Here is an 18,471-nt window from a genome sequence, read left to right as displayed (position 1 = left end):
CTCAAATGCATATATAAATCATGCCTATAGGTCATTTTGAATTCTGCATATTCAAATGCATATAGAAATCGTGCCTATAGGTCATTTTGAATTCTGCATATCCAAATCTCACATAGATACCATGTCTATAGGTATTTCAAATTCTGCATACTCAAACGCATATAGACATCATGCCTATAGGTCGTTCTTAATTCTGTATATCCAATTCTCATATAGAAATCATGTCTATAGGTATTTTGAATTCTGCATATTCAAATACTAGTAGAATGCATGCCTATAGGAACTCCTAATTGAATCTGATACGCTTCACGTATAGAGCCAAAATTGGTAATAATGGGTACTGTCAGTAGCAGAACTTGTAACCAATTCATTAAGACTTGCCTCTCTTTTAACAATCTGATTACCCTTATTTAGCGAGTTTAACCAGTATGTTTCAGAGCATACTATTTCATTGCTTTTCTGAATCCAGTAGATATTACGCCTATAGGATCCTTGTCCAACACTTAGGCAAGCCTTAGGGTAATAATCATAAACTGAATCTACTTCTGTTAATAATTACAACCAGCAGGCAGGCCTGATTTGGACTTCTTATCTGAGTTATATGATAAGCTAAAATTGCCTCAACGATTTCCTCTCACTCGTCTTAAAATCAGACCTAAAATAGTATGTGTAAGTCATGCTAATTATGTGCTTCTTTGTTCAAGGAGTTATATCTGAGCCTCTGCTTGTTATGTGCTTTCCCCAACTTGCAATACGTGTTTTGTATGTCGCCTTAGAGTTTTTTACCTTTGAAACTTCAAATAAGCCCAATATCCCTCCCTTTTAGGATTAGTAGTCCTAAATGCCTCCGAGACTGATAGGATTGGGACGAGTAATAGCATGCAATAAGTAAACGAGACCAACCCAGGTTTTAAATACCTTAACAGGGTAGGAAGGGTAGATATGGATATGATTACCATGTGATAACGTCACGTGTAGCCCTTCATTGAGGAGTGATTACCGAACGTTGTGTGGGGTGATCCATATTTTTAGCAAACGTAGGACCCCCCTTTCCTTTATTCTTATTTCTTTAACATTTTCATTCTAGAATCCGCTTCCTTAAATTGCTCTTTTGAACTTTGTCTATTTTCAATCCTTTATATGTGAAATCCCCTCCTATTTGAGCTTTATTTGTTAATTGTACCCTAAACGCAAAATAATTGTCTGGCCGGGAACCACACTAGTGGATTTTGAGGGGTGCCTAACACCTTCCCCTTGGAATAATTTCAAGCCCTTACCCAATCTCTGGTTACTCAAATCAAACTCTCTTGGTGTCCTAATGCACCCTAATCATTAGGTGGCGACTCTTCAAATCAAACCCAATTCCCAAAAGGAATGAGTTGTCCCTCCAAATGTCATAAGCCCGATTCCGCAAGGAAAAAGGGGGTGCAACAGCGTGGTGACTCTGCTGGGGATTTCTTTTAGGCTTTTACCATTTCAGACTATTATTGTGAATTTATGCTTCTTTATGCACAATTATCTGTTTATTTCTTTCAAACATTCAATTTTCTTTTCGATTGCAAAACTGACTTGTCTTTTATTTCTTTCCTTTATTACTTTTCTTTACTGCTTTTCTTTACTACCGCTTTAAGTTATGAAAAACTATTGTATTTACTGCTTTCCTAGCATGCAAATACATGACAACCTACTTTAATTGTTGCATAATCATGCTCAACATCATATTCCACTCGTGCCAAACAAAATACCATTGCAACACTTATAATGAGTGGCTGCGCTCTTCCGATATTATCACCCCTAAATCCGAAAAAGGCATATTTGCGGTAAAACCAGTCGATCAACGGTGTAGTCGACGGTTTCGTACCTTTCCCCCTTGAGTTGTCCGCTCAAGGGTACCAGTCTAAAACCCCATAGAAACCTTACTCTGTTTAACTGTGCATGCATCATGGTCAAACCTAGCCGAGTCAGTTATGTTGTCCGCATAACGACTCTTTAAGATAGCCTTGTCCAAAGTCCATTGGGTTTACCCAAAACCCAAACAGACGTTACCACATTCTGTGCATTTATTTGGAGAACTAAATGTTTTTATGCTAATTGTTGATAGTAAATAGTCCGGTATGGCGGGGGTAAAGGCCTAACCTTGTTTGTCTTGCAGAAAATGAAGAACGAGGTCCCCAGCTTCGGTATGGTTAACATACCCTCACTTTTGCTAGACTGGTGGAGGAGTCTTCCATCAAATGACCAAATCAATGAGTGGAAAGAGAGGGCCGCCAAAGTTAGCGAAAAGTTGGAATATCTAGAATACAGTCTACTAGAATTGGAAGGAAAAGTGAGGAATAGAGTCGCCGACTGCCAGAACGCTGAGGGAAACGAAGGAGAACACCTGGCAAAGGCATTTTTACTGGTAAACCTACGCGAACTGGAGGATTTGATCAACGAGAGCATTCAACCTGAGGAATGTCCTTCTGGGACCAAGTAGATAGGAGTTTTTCCTTTTCGCTTTACAAAATGTAATAAGGCCAATGGCCACTAGTGACTTTTATTTCCTATTATTTAGTGTCGATTTAGGATTCGTCTATTTTTTATCAATGAAATGAGGCATTTAGCATTCTAAGCTCTCCAAATCAACTTGTCGCTAGGCCTACCTCGGGCACAAAGAGGTTTCCAAATTAGGACACGATTTACATTTTTGCACCATGTGTTTAAATATCGCAACATTTTCTTATAATCCTCACTAACTTGTTACCTTTTTTTATTTTTACTTTTATTTTATTATTCCCCTTCCCCAAAGGTTAGTTCATGCACTCTAGCAACATCATCTTATTCCACGAGATCCAGGGGCCCTCCACCCACTCCTCCTCTTAATCCTGTCAGAAACAAGAACAAAGGGGAGATAGAAGATTTGAACAATGCCAGAAAAGAGAACTCAACTGAACAGGTAGAGATCACTCATGGTCACGGTACTCAGGTGTCCAAAGAAAATGCATCCCAACTCGAACAAAAGCTGCTGAAATTCCAAGAAGAACTTGATCAGGTTCGGAATCTGGCAAATCTGTCATTTCCATAACCACTCCGGATATTAATTTCCCAAATGCTCAGATCCCTACACCTCCATAGAATATCCCAAAGAAACAAAACCATCCCGCTTCTCACCACCACTACAACACCTGCAATACCTCAAACAACACCCCGCTGCTCATCTTGGAACACCCAAAACTCCACAAATGACCACTTTCACACCCATCATAACACCCCCATCTATGTGGAGACCATGTCACACTCCACCCAACCCATCTCAAGCGCACTGAAGTCTGATGATAAAGACTTGCTCATCAGGAATCTGGCTGAAGAACTCAAGAAATTGACCAACCGGATTCAAGGCGTCAAAGGAAGCAAATGAATTGAGGGGCTGAACTATGAAGATCTTTGCATACATCCCAACGTCAAACTGCCTGAGGGGTACAAACCTTCTAAGTTCGATATGTTTGATGGTACAGGAGATCGGAGGGTCCATTTGAGAACATACTACGACAAGCTGGTCAGAGTAGGGAAAGACGAGAGAATTTGCATGAAGCTGTTTATGAGGAGTCTGAATGGAGATGCTCTATCTTGGTACATTATCCAAGATCCGAAGAAGTGGTCAAGTTGGGTATGCATGGCGTCCGATTTTATGGACAAGTTCAGGTTCAACATAGAGAATGTGCCGGATGTGTTCTACATTCAGAACATAAGGAAGAAGCCCACGGAAGCATTCCGCGAGTATGCTACTCGCTGGAGATCAGAAGATGCTAAGGTCGGACCTGCTTTAGAGGAAGAACAAATAAACAAGTTTTTCGTCCAGGCTCAGGACCCACAGTATTATGAAAGGCTGATGTTGATTGAGAATCATAAATTTTCCGACATTATCAAGCTGGGTGAAAGATTGAAGAGGGCATCAAAAGCGGTATGGTTACAAACTTCGAGGCCCTGCAAGCCACAAATAAGGCCTTACAGTCTGGTGTTGTGTCCAAGAAAAGGGACGTAGGAGTCGCCGTCATGGTGGAACAGAGAACCAAATCTCCCATAAAATACCAAACCTACCCAATACCTCCACTCAAATACCAGCCTACTCCGAACTACCAAGCACCATCACCCGCATACCAAACTCCACCACCCACTTATCAATCACCTCCGCCTCCCACATATCAGCCTACGTCACCCAGATATTCCCAACCCGCACATGTTTACCAAGCCTACAATGATCAACCATCCCATTATCAATCACCTCCTGCACGCCAAAACTTCCCTAGACCTCAACCAAGTTTTGACCGCAGACCTCCTAAACAATATACAACCATTGCTAAACCCATCGACTAGTTATACGAGAGACTTAAAGCCGCTGGTTATGTCACCCCTATCCCTGCCATAACCCCTGAGAACCCTTCTCAATGGGTCAATCCAAACAAATCCTGTGCATACCATTCCGGCATTAAGTGACACACCATTGACGAATGTCGTTCTCTGAAAGACAAGATCCAGGCTTTGATTGACATCAAGATTATCGTGGCAAAGGAGCCCACTTCAAATGTCCGCAACAACCCTTTGCCAGACCATAAGGGTGGAGACGTTCACATGATTGAAATAGAGGATGATTGGGATCCCGAGGGATCGATCGGGTTGATCGCAGAAGGTGATGACCCAAAGAAGCCAATAGTTACTCTTAACCCAATCATAGTCCAGATTCAGCCATCTGGGGATGCTGAGGTAAATATGTCTGTGCCACTTGAGTTTGAAACAACGTCATCTGCAAAGATACTAGTGCCAATTGAGGTCGAATTCGTGTCTCCAACAAATGCACCTACACCATTCGAAGTTGCAGTTTTACCACCCAAGGGACATGCTCCGTTCGGGGTGAAGATAGCCACGCCAATCCCAGCGACGATGTCGGCTGTGACACCATTCCATACAAAAGTTATACCATGGGACTATACAGCCGAGGCAAGGAGGAAAAGCAAGGTTATGTTCAAGAAAATTGTTGCCGCACAAGGTATGACGAGAGCGGGTAGGGTCTATACCCTAGAACATCTATCCGAGTCAAGCAAACAGGCCCCCAATTGGTCACCCATTATTGAGACAGGTCCAGACGACCTTAGGAGAAATATGCAGGCCAAGGAATACTCGGTCATTGACTAGTTGAACAAAACGCCGACACAAATCTCTATTCTTTCTTTGCTACAAAATTCTGAGGCACACAAGAATGCTCTATTGAGGGTGCTGAGTGAAGCATATATGCCAAGCAACATTACTGCGGGGAAGTGGCCAACATGGTCGGACGTATATTGGAAAGTCACTAAATTACTTTTCATGAGGATAAGCTACCGCCGGAAGGGTTAGGTCACAACAAAGTGTTGCACATCACTGTGCAATGCGAAGACTACTTTATCACCAGGATCATGATTGATGGGGGTTCCAGCCTCAATATTTGTCCACTGGTAACACTCAAGAAATTGGGCAAAGGATTGCACGAGATAAAAGATGGAGCTATCAACATGAAAGCCTTCGACGGCTCCCAAAGATCCACCATTGGGGAGATTAGTCTGTGTTTGCAAATGGGGCCAACTTGGTTTGATGTTGACTTCCAAGTGATAGACATACCAACATCTTACAATCTGCTGCTAGGACGAGCATAGATTCATGTTGCTGGGGCTGTGGCATCGACACTGCATCAGGTAGTGAAATTCGAATGGAACCATCAAGAGGTAATCATTCACGGTGACGGAAGCAATCCTATATACAGTCACCAGACCATTCCATCAATCAAAGGAAGAAGGAAGCTATGAGGGGAAACTTACCATCACATCGAAAGGGTGAACGCTGTTGACAAATACAAATGGTGGGATAACAAGATCGAGAGTATACTGAATTGGTGTGGGTACGAACCTGGCAAAGGGCTCGGCAAGAATCTTCAAGGAATCGCTAAGCCCATAAAACTCAAGAAATATGGCACCACCTTTGGACTGGGATATGAGTACACCTGGGAGGAATTCAACCACTGGTCGCCACCATGGCGTGGTCCTTACTACCCGTTGGAGTAGCCAACACCACACTTGGAGTAGACTTTCCAACCGGCTGATTTTATCTATGGGTCAGAGGAAGAAGAAGCACTTGCAGCGATGAGATATTTGTTCCTGACAGACAATGACATGGACTGTTATGTTGTTCTCAAGGAGGAGGGGGAGGAAGGCCCTTCCATACAGGCCGTAAGCAGAGGGGCACGCCTCAATAACTGGACCATCAGGACAACCAAAGCCCGACGAGCCTCGGGGTAGCAAGGCTAAAACAAGTATCATGCACTATTTTTATTTACTAAATAATTTTCCTTCCACATTTTAATTCCCGCAATAAGATCTCCAATGTTCAAAATGATTATGCAATTTATCAAAGAATTTTTGACTTTAATTATAAATCAACACTTATTACTATTGTTTTCTCTCATTACTTTACTTACACAGCATTACTATCACTTATCTTGATGAACCGATGACTGTGACATTCAACGAGACAACGCAACAAATGGATACAAATTCAAAGGAAGATGAAATACCAGAAGAGGTTGTTAAGGAAGTTGAGAATTTTGAGAACAGACCTAAGTCCAACCTGGACGAGACCGAGATTGTTAACCTGGGAGATGCAGAGAACGTCAAAGAAACAAGAATCAGTGTCCACTTATCGCCATCAGAAAAGAAGGAATACACAGAATTTCTAAGGGAATATGAAGACATATTCGCTTGGTCATATGATGACATGACTGGTCTGAGTACATCTATTGTGGCTCACAAACTTCCAACCAATCAAACATGTCTGCCGGTAAAGCAAAAGCTCATAAAGTTTAATCCTGACATGAGTCTGAAAATCAAGGAAGAAGTCACTAAGCAAGTCAAAGCCAAGGTTCTCAGGGTAGTAGAATACCCAACATGGTTAGCCAACATTGTGCCAGTACCAAAGAAGGACGGGAAGGTCAGAGTCTGTGTCGACTACCGGGATCTCAAATGGGCCAGTCCGAAAGACGACTTCCCCTTGCCAAACATACACATCCTGATCGACAATTGCGCCAAGCATGAATTGCAGTCATTTGTGGATTGTTTCACTGGGTATCATAAGATCTGGATGGATGAATAAGATGCTGAGAAAACGGCTTTCATTACGCCGTGGGGAATGTACTGTTACAAGATGCCGTTTGGATTAAAGAATGTTGGGGCCACCTACAAGAGGGCCATGACTACCATCTTCCACGATATGATACACAAGGAGATAGAGGTGTACGTAGATGATGTTATTATCAAGTCCAAAAGGGCCACTGATCACATGGAAGATTTGAGGAAGTTCTTCAATAGATTGAGGAGGTACAACCTGAAACTGAATCCCGCAAAGTGTGCATTCGGGGTTCCTGTTGGGAAACTACTTGGGTTCATTGTGAGCCGCCGAGGAATAGAACTGGATCCATCAAAGGTCAAAGTTATTCAAGAATTGCCACCGCCAAAGAACAAGAAGGACGTGATGAGTTTCTTGGGGAGACTTAACTACATCAGCCAGTTCATAGCACAATCTACGGTTATCTATGAGCCAATCTTTAAGATGTTGAAGAAGTATGCTGCTACCAAATGGACTGATGACTGCCAAAAAGCTTTCAACAGAATCAAGGAGTACTTGTCAACACCACCTGTCTTGGTCCCGCCAGAACCAGGTAGACCTCTATTACTCTACCTTGCAGTATTTGATGGAGCATTCGGTTGTGTTCTGGGGCAGCATGATGAAATAGGGAGGAATGAGAAGGCCATTTATTACCTCAATAAGAAGTTCACCCCGTACGAGGCCCGGTATTCTCTGTTAGAGCGCACCTACTGTGCTTTGACTTGGATAGCTCAGAAGCTAAGGCACTACTTCTATGCCTATACTGCATACCTCATATCGAGGATGGATCCATTGAAGTACATCTTTTAGAAGCCCATGCCCACTAGCAAGCTAGCCAAGTGGCAGATCCTGTCAAGTGAGTTCGACATTGTTTAAGTCACTTAGAAGGAAATCAAGGGACATGCACTAGCAGATCACCTTGCTGAAAACCCCGTGGACGGAGAATACGAACCCCTAAAAAAATATTTTCCTGACGAAGAGGTATCGTTCATAGGAGAGGACATTGCAGAATCCTATGATGGTTGGAGAATGTTTTTCGATGGAGCAACAAATTTCAAATGAGTTGGCATAGGAGCGGTCCTAGTATCAGAAACTGGTCAACATTATCCAGTGTCTGCCAAACTCATGTTCCTGTGCACCAACAACATGGCCGAGTATGAAGCCTGCATCTTAGGTCTCAAGATGGTCATTGACATGAACATTCAAGAGTTGCTAGTGATCGGAGATTCGGACCTACTTATACATCAGGTCCGAGAAGAATGGGCAACAAAGAACTCCAAGATACTCTCGTATCTGCATCGTGTACAGGAATTAAGAAAGAGGTTCACAAAGACAGAATTCCAACATGTTCCTAGAATCCAGACTGAGTTCGCCGATGCATTGGCTACCCTGTCATCCATGATGCAACATCCAAACAAGACCTTCATTGACCCCATTCCGGTAAAGATCCATGATCAGCCAGCTTATTGTGCTCATATTGAGGAAGAAGCAGACGGAAAACCTTGGTTTCATAATATTAAGGAATATTTGACGAAAGGAGAATACCCGTAGCTCGCAAATCCTACCTAGAAGCGCACACTTCGAAAGTTATCCAACAATTTATTTCATAGCGGAGAAATCCTGTATAGGAGGACTCCTAATTTGGGATTGCTAAGGTGTGTCGATGCAAAAGAAAAATCCAGGTTACTCGAGGAAATTCATGCTGGGACCTGAGACCCACATATGAACGGTTTTGTCTTAGCAAAGAAGATACTCTGTGCTGGTTAATTTTGGATGACTATGGAGACGGACTGTATCCAGTATGTCTAGAAATGCCATTTCTATCAGATACATGCAGACATGATAAAGGTACCTCCAAGCGAGCTTAATGCAACAAGCTCACCATGGCAGTTTGCCTCTTGGGGAATGGATGTTATTGGACCAATCGAGCCTTCCGCCTCCAACGGGCACATGTTTATCCTAGTAGTAATTGACTATTTCACCAAGTGGGTCGAAGCAGCATCTTACAGAGTAGTGACTAAGAAAGTCGTAGCAGACTTTGTCCGCGACCGCATCATTTGTCGATTCAGGATTCCAGAATCAATCATTACTGATAATGTCTCCAACCTCAATAGTGACTTGATAAAAGCCATGTGTAAAACCTTCAAGATCAGACACAAGAATTCCACAGCCTACAGACCTCAGATGAACGGGGCAGTAGAATCCGCCAATAAGAATATCAAAAAGATATTGAGGAAAATGATAGAGAAGCATAAATAGTGGCACGAGAAGTTATCGTTTGCTCTTCTGGGGTACCGCACCATAGTCCGCACATCAACCGGGGCAACCCCCTATATGCTAGTTTATGGTACAGAAGCAGTCATTCCCGCTGAGGTAGAAATTCCCTCCCTAAAGATCATACATGAAGCTGAGCTCGATGATGCAGAGTGGGTGAAAGATCATTATGAGCATCTAGCCCTTATAGACGAAAAGAGGATGAATGCAGTTTGCCATGGTCAACATTATCAGAACAGAATGTCCAGAGCCTTCAACAAAAGTGTCAAGCCAAGACAATTCACACCGGGGCAGCTGGTGTTAAAGAAAATCTTTCCACATCAAGATGAAGCCAAAGGAAAATTTTCTCCCAACTGGCAAGGTCCGTACATGGTTCACCGGTTTCTTACAGGAGGAGCCCTCATACTTGCAAAAATGGATGGAGAAGTTTGGTCAAAGCCGATCAATTCAGATGCAGTCAAGCGTTACTATGTGTAATCTTTATGATTTCCTATATGATATAAATTGAACTACACCTGACCCGATTCCCGTTTAAGAGGGGATATGTAGGAAGACCTATGGGTTCGATCATAATTCAATAAAACTTTTATTTCCCCCCACAATTGGAAACTGGGGCAGAATTTTGAGGAGGACCCTCAAAATTCCGAAGTTAATTTCAGCCAATCATTGCTAGCAGCAGTCGAAAGCATCAATCCATTAAACTGGGGTAGAATTTTAAGGAGGAACCTCAAAATTCCGTAACAAGAAGGGTCGCAATGTCTTGAACCACGTCTCAGTCGTTGGTTCATCAAAAGAAAACTATTCTTAATTATGTTTTTATGTATGCCTTTACTAAATCATGCATGTTTATTACCAAAATCGCCTTGTTTGGCAATGCTACCCCAATGATACATGAAGTATCACCAGATCAAAGCCGAGCAGGTCAAGCAGAGCCAGCGGGTATACGAACTAACCTCCCCCTTTTAAAAAACTCATGATTTTTTCTTTGGATGCAGGCACTTGAGTTGCAAAATCATCAAATATACTATACACTCACAAGACTCACATTGCACAGAAATACAACTCTCAGAACCGTTGCACTTACTCACAGCTGCTATCTGCACGTAGTGTCCCCTGCAGACACAGTATCCCCAGCAACCGCAATATCGCAATCTGCTATCAGCTAAGAAAATTCTATTATCATTTGCCCTTTTTACATCTTGCATAAGGCTACCATTCTGCCTTCCGAGGTTAAGCTCTACCTCCATCTGAAGTTCTGCATTGCATAAGGCTATCATTCTGCCTTCCGAGGTTAAACTCTGTCTCCATCAACATTTCTGCATTGCATAAGGCTACCATTCTGCCTTCCGAGGTTAAGCTCTACCTCCATCTGCATGGCTGAAAGATCGCCACTTTATTATTTGCATGGTTGAAAGATCTCCACTTTATTTTTGTATAGGTTGAAAGATCGCCACCTTATTTACATTTGCATAGCTGAAAGATCGCCACATACCGCATTTGCATAGCTGAAAGATCGCCAATTTATCATTTGCATGGCTGAAAGATTGCCACCTTTACATTTGCATGGCTGAAAGATTGCCACCTTATTTACATTTGCATGGCTGAAAGATCGCCACTTTATTATTTGCATGGCTGAAAGATCGCCACATTTACATTTGCATGGCTGAAAGATCGCCATCTTATTTACTTTTGCATGGCTGAAAGATCGCCACCTTTACATTTGCATGGCTGAAAGATTGCCACCTTATTTACATCTGCATGGCTGAAAGATCGCCACATACTGCATTTGCATGGCTGAAAGATCACCACTTTATCATTTGCATGGCTGAAAGATCGCCACCTTTTACATTTGCATGGCTGAAAGATCGCCACATACTGCATTCGCACGGGCTAAAAGATCGCCAAATTATCCAAAGGCATCATTGTTCGGAGGCACCATTCTCATAGCCCGAGAACACCATTTCATGGCCGGAGGACCCCTTTTATCTTTTGCATATCATTATTCAAAGGCATCATGGTTTAGAGACATCATTCTCATAGCCTGAGAGCATCATTTCATGGCCTGCAAATCCTTATTATATGCTTTATGGCCCAGGACGTCATAGTCTAAGGACGTCATCCTAACCGTCCAAAGACAACTTTCATGGTCCAATGGGAATTTGCATCATGTTTAAATTTACGCACAATATATGCTTGTGTTGCTTATTCGTAGGTAAACCGGCGAGCAACAACCGTCTTGGCAGGAGCGATCCCGCTCCGGTTCCCGCAACCCTATCAGACTTCAACCATTCACCTCGTCATTAATATTACGTCCGTTCTTGAAAAGTCTCCATCGACATACTCCGTCGACGGATCCTGAACTACATATGGCATGGTTCCTGTAAAACCAGGGATATGTAGGCAGCTCAAGAACCACAGCACGGCCAAACCTCGTCAAACCATTTCATTCGGTCAAAATTGGCCATCATATCTTTACCCGACAACTCTTTCATCCTTCCGGGTAAAGAGGGGCAGTTGTTGATACCCAATTTTACCCTGTATATTTTTAATATGCAAAATACTTTCAAAATAACATGTATATGAATATATAAGTATGTCCCAAGGTTTTTAATATTTTTCTCTTAATTTTTAAGGATTTTTAAATCAATTTATTGCCCTATCTTATCAAGAAAAACCCAATAATTATTCCCAAAATTATTATTTTGGTAATTCATTTATGGGATTCACATATTTATACTAAATATAGCTAACATAATTTGTGCATATTTTTACAAATTTATTTAGTATTTTTAAGCTAAATTGCATATAATTGCAATATTAGCCTATTTTAAGGTTTAATTGTGTTTATAATTATAAATTTGACTCCAGTATTTTTATTTTCATAATTATATATTATTAATTATTTTAGTACCTTTAATTTACTCCCAGAAATTATTTTACTATTTTTTATAAATTAAACAATGGAAAATGTGGCTATTTAAATGTTAGCCCATTTCATTTCACTTCTGGCCGGATTTGGCACCCCAATTAAAACCAATTTCAGATCTTACTACCCGACACAATTCCTAAAATTATCCGCCCCACGACCCTTTAAAATAACCCACCCGACCACCTTTTTAATCCCAACCGTTGATCTAACAGATCAATGGCTCACACTCTTCCTTTCCTTTTTAATTCCCAGTACCCCCCAAACCCTATTCATTTTCTCACCGGTAGCCGCCCCTGGATTCCCCCTCTCCCAAATTCTCTCTCACAAACCCTAGCCGCCTCCCTCTATTTCTAGGGTTTTGTCGAGATGCTTCTCTGATTTTCATTAAGTTTCTTGTGTGTTTCTTCTACTATTAGTTTCTTCTACTGTGTTTCTCTCGTACTGTGTTCTTACAAGTTCTTCTACTATGTTTCCTATGTGTTTCTTCTACCATATTCTTATGAGTTCTTCTACTGTGTTTGGCATGTTGTTCTTTTACTATGTTTCTCATGAGTTTCTTTTACTGGAAGATGCATATTAAAGGTCTCACTTCCTTTCTGAGATTTCTGAACTTATTTCATTAGTATTTCTACTTGATTTACTTGTTTTCATCTCTACACTCGATTAATGGTAAAACCCCTAGAATTTGGGGGTTCATCCGAGTTTTGAGACCATTGGCTATGTGATTTGCTTGTTCTTCATCTCTGAACTTGTTTGATTTCAAAAACCCTAACTTTCTTTGGGCCTATTTCGAATTTCTGAAGATTGTTTCATCTGTTGCTCAACTAAGTCTTGAATTCTTTGTTTAAACCTTGGTTTTTTATATGATTTTGATTGCCTGCTAAACTTTTCTAAGGTCCTTCTACTAAACCCTTTGTATGCTATTTGATACTCTCTCTTCTCCATTGCTGAGTTACCCTGTGATTACCATGTTCCTATAGTCTACTACTTATTGATTGTGCAATTGCATGATACTTTTTCTTCGTCCTAAATTCAGCCTCGCATGCCTAATACTTGTGTACTCTTTATACGTGCTGAACTTCCCCTCTAAATGGCTTTCAATTTTTTGAATGATTTCAGACTTCCTTTTGTGTAAGTCTAATTGATTTCTTTCCTTGTTTGCTGATTGCCCTGTTACTTGGTTTGAATCGAAAGCTTTCCTTAGCCTTTCTGACTTGGTTTATTCATGGACCAGTAGTTACAAATCTCTGATTCCTTGATTTATTGTGTACTAATTGATTCTTACCTTATTTGTTTTAACTGTGTATTTCAAAACTCTGCCCTTAATTAAACTCCTAGGTATTTATCCCTAATTGCGTACTTTGCATAAGATGCTTATTTGATTTCTTTCCTTAAATAACTTTTGCTCATTACGTTTAAGTCTGAATTCCTTAATTAAAGGAAGTCTTATACTGATTGTTTTAATTGATACCCAGTTCCATAATTATTTTTCTTACCTTATTTCTACCCATTTTTCACACTATAAATACATGACTCTTTCATTAACACAACATCTAACATTCGTAATTTTCCGAACTCATACTCACACTTAAAAGTATTCTCTCTTGTTACTTGTGGCCTGTTTGCAAATCCTGCTGCATGCTTCTCTCTCTATTTGCTTTCTTTGAACTAGTATGTTCTAATTAAATTCAGGACCACAACTATGTGTTTGTTTAACATTATTTCCTCCTGTCTGCCTACTGCTTGTGTTTAGTTCTATACTTATTTAGCATCCTCCTTCTGCATGTTCTGCCTCTATTGTGTATTCTAAGTGTGTTTGACAATGATGGTTGTTTGAGCCATGACAGCATTAAAATATTGTTGTCTATGACTCAAACTTGATCCCCTAGGATCATAACCTCATGCTAACATTGTATGTTGTAAATTCTATTGGCATAACAACATTCCCTATTGCTGCGTATGACCAGAATCAATTAATGCCCAGGAACAAGGGCCCTCTGCAATTAGTTCCCAACCCCTGAATCCCTTTTGTGTGAAGTTATTATTTCTGTAGCACCCCTTTTCCTTTACTCCCCTAATTCTTCAAGTTTTGTTTCTGCACTTGCACTCTCTCTTAGCCTTTAAGTTCTTCCCCCCTCTTGTGAGCCTTGCCTTGGGACCCATTGAGCTCTCTCTAAACTTGGACACTTGAGGGCTGGCCCTTCTACACTACACTGACCCCCATTCTGATAATGCAATTTGGGTGTGAGCATTGCCCGGAGTCCCATTGAGGCTCTTAGGGAACTTTGACACACTCAAATGGGAGAAAGGCTTTGGATCTTGGTCTCTTTGAGTTGGTCTATCTCATAACTCAGAGAGGAAGTCAAGAATCAGGCTTCCTCTGGTTGTATTTTTCCTTATAGTTTCTGACGTAATTTTATTTATTCCGAGCTCTAATAATTTGTAATAAACTCTTGGGGATGGTTAGTGAAAATGGTGGTAACTATGTATGCAAAGAGTAGATACCATATTTGTAGGTATCCTGAATTCTGCATACTCAAATGCATATATAAATCATGCCTATAGGTCATTTTGAATTCTGCATATTCAAATGCATATAGAAATCATGCCTATAGGTCATTTTGAATTCTGCATATCCAAATCTCACATAGATACCATGTCTATAGGTATTTCGAATTCTGCATACTCAAACGCATATAGACATCATGCCTATAGGTCGTTCTTAATTCTGTATATCCAATTCTCATATAGAAATCATGTCTATAGGTATTTTGAATTCTGCATATTCAAATACTAGTAGAATGCATGCCTATAGGAACTCCTAATCGAATCTGAGTTGTTTCACGTATCGAGCCAAAATTGGTAATAATGGGTACTGTTAGTTGCAGAACTTGTAACCAATTCATTGAGACTTGTCTCTCTTTTAACAATCTGATTACCCTTATTTAGCGAGTTTAACTAGTATGTTTCAGACCCTACTATTTTATTGCTTTTCTAAATCCAGTAGATATTAGGCCTATAGGATCCTTGTCCAACACTTAGGCAAGCCTTAAGGTAATAATCATAAATTGAATCTGCTTCTGTTAATAATTACAACCAGCAGGTAGGCCTGATTTCGGACTTCTTATCTGAGTTTTATGATAAGCTGAAACTACCTCAACGATTTCCTCTCACTCATCCTAAAATCATACCTAAAACAGTATGTGTAAGTCATGATAATTATGTGCTTCTTTGTTCAAGGAGGTATATCTGAGCCTCTGCTTGTTATGTTCTTTCCCCAACTTGCAATACGTGTTTTGTATGTCGCCTTAGAGTTTTTTACCTTTGAAACTACAAATAAGCCCAATATCCCTCCCTTTTAGGATTAGTAGTCCTAAATGCCTCCGGGACTAATAAGATTGCAACGGGTAATAGCATGCAATAAGTAAACGAGACCAACCCGCGCTTTAAATACCTCCCCGTGGTAGGAAGGGTAGATATGGATATGATGACCATGCGATAACGTCACGTGTAGCCCCTCATTGAGGAGTGATTACCGGACATTGTGTTGGGTGATCCATATTTTTAGCAAACCTAGGACCCCCTTTCCTTTATTCATATTTCTTTAACATTTTCATTGTAGAATCCGCTTCCTCAAATTGCTCTTTTAAACTTTATCTATTTTCAAACCTTTATATGTGAAATCCCCTCCTATTTGAGATTTATTTGTTAATTGTACCCTAAACTCATAATAATTGTCTAGCCAGGAACCACACTAGTGGATTCTGAGGGGTGCCTAACACCTTTCCCTTGGAATAATTTCAAGCCCTTACCCAATCTCTAGTTACTCAAATCAAACCCTCTTGGTGTCCTAATGCACCCTAATCATTAGGTGGCAACTCTTCAAATCAAACCCAATTCCCAAAAGGAATGAGTTGTCCCTCCAAATGTCATAAGCCCGATTCAGCGAGTAAAAAAGTGGGCGCGACAATGAAGAAGGGTTAAATGGTAGTTTAGGGATTTTGATTGGGGGAATCTTGTTAAAAACTACGTGGAAATTTCCAAGAAGGTGGGGATTGGGTTGTTTCAACAAGCAGGTAAGAAATTCAGGGTAAAAAGTTAATGAATTGGAAAATGGGGAAGGGGTAATGGCAAAATATTGAAAACATTTCTGCTTCCCTAGAGGTTTCCTATGAAATGACATTCTCAAGTCAGAGAATAGGGGAGATAACACTAAAAGCTGAGAAACGGCTGAGCTGAAAACATATAAAATCTTTTGCATCTTTAGTAGAAATTGGCTTAGTTTTGTTGATATCTTCAGAATTTAAAATTTCCACAAGAATTTCTGGTCATTCTGGGTTCAAAAATGGTTTGAAGAGACTGAGTATTGCTGGTTTGCTGAGTTGATTCTGCTACTGATGCTAACTCTTCACTCTCTTTGTCTTTTTTCTCTTGCATTCCAGGTATCTTTCGAACCATGGTTAATATATGAAGTATAATATGCAATGTGAACATGGACACATGATGAAAACAACTTGTGCTACTGAATTCTTGTTTCCCTGTTTCTCCATTTCATTCATGTTTTGTAATAATTTAATTTTATGTGAACTCTTTTAGCTTTTCTTATGTTATGGATGTGGTATAAGATGGTTGCATTTGTTCCTTTGTTTGATTCTGCTGAAGGCTAGTGACTTCTAGATTTAAGATAGTTGGCATGTTGATTTCATAGGATTTTTGCCTGTTGCTTGTATTAAAGAGGTTCTGGTTAAGGCTTAAAGTTCACTATAATTGTTTATAAGCTAGTTTGGGGATTGGATCAAATAAGAATGCTGTACAATTTTGCTTTCATGTCACTAGCTCAATTGAATTCAAAAACAAAATTTATCTTAGACATGTGATTTGATTTTTGTAGCATTTAAAGCCTATTGTTCACATTATAATTATTGTGCATCATTGATAATCAGTTGAGTTCAATTGGTCTCTTTAAAGTTCTAAGTGTTGCCATATTACTTAGTTTTCATTTCTTTGTCATGAGAATGGGGATTTACTTTGGGCCTGGACTTAAGGTCATTTGTAAATGGGAATTGCATTGTCGTGTGCTGCTTGGGCCTGCTTTTTGAGCCCAGCAGCTCATTTAATTGCTACTGCTGGGTTTATTCCCACAACATGTTTGGCTTAAACGCATGAAGGCCTATGCGTAATTTCAGCAATCTCGTAAATATGTTTTAAAATCTTAGGTGAAAATATTTCTTTGGGTTAATTTGAGGTGTGCCATTTTCACCATGGCCCTCATACGATTTATTAATTTAGTATTAAATAAGCTTGAATAATAGTGGATTGCAGCGAGTATTGATTAGTTTCAATTGCCTCTAAAATGCCTACTCCCTCTTAGACTCGAGGTGTCCCATAAGCAAATTAGATAACCCATGGCCCTCATTTTAATTAATTTTAACTCCTTAAAACTCGAGGTGTGATATCAATTGAATTTTTCCATGGCCCTCGCAAAACTTGTTATTAATTTGAAATCTCGTAGTTGCTTTAGGCGCGTTATTTAAGTTAATTTTCTTTTATTTATTAAATTTGCGTGTGCATTTCATGTGACTCAATTTCAATTCTTAACAACGTTAAATAAAATGTGTCGCGAACCGCGGGTACATTTCATGTGGCTTGGTTCAAGGCATGTTTTAAATAATGTTGAATCGTACTAAAATAATTAAAAGCAGTTTTTAAAAGCTAAAATGCAGAATAGGTTAAAACATGTAATAAATCGAATAATAGGCCAATTTTAATAGTTTAAGCGACTGTGCTAGAACCGCGGAACCCGGGAATGCCTAACACTTTCTCCCGGGTTAACGTAATTTCTTACTTAGAATTTCTGGTTCGCAGACTTTTAAATAAAGTCGGAATTTCCTCGATTTGGGATTTTAAAATAAACCGGTGACTTGGAACACCAAATAAATTATTCCAAGTGGTGGCTCTGATAAATAATAATAATCTCATTTCGATTATGTCATTTTAATTAGAAAAACTCCCTTATACCCCTCTCGGGTGGTAAAAAGGAGGTGTGACACATACAACCAAATGTAGAACTGCCAGAGGGGTACAAACCTCCCAAGTTCGAG

At 40.1% G+C, this 18,471-nt stretch overlaps 1 protein-coding gene across 1 annotated transcript; it reads left to right on the top strand.

Annotated features, from left to right (window-relative positions):
* Positions 1-8,313: 8,313 nt before the first annotated feature.
* LOC138890034 (uncharacterized) lies at positions 8,314-8,718 on the top strand. The gene has a single exon (XM_070173385.1). The coding sequence runs from the start codon at positions 8,314-8,316 to the stop codon at positions 8,716-8,718; it is 405 nt and encodes a 134-aa protein (XP_070029486.1).
* Positions 8,719-18,471: the final 9,753 nt, after the last annotated feature.

Source organism: Nicotiana sylvestris, chromosome 4, assembly GCF_000393655.2.
Source record: "Nicotiana sylvestris chromosome 4, ASM39365v2, whole genome shotgun sequence".
NCBI lineage: Eukaryota > Viridiplantae > Streptophyta > Magnoliopsida > Solanales > Solanaceae > Nicotiana > Nicotiana sylvestris.
The sequence above is the reverse complement of the archived record's forward strand: the minus strand, read 5'-3'. Positions and strand labels throughout refer to the sequence as shown.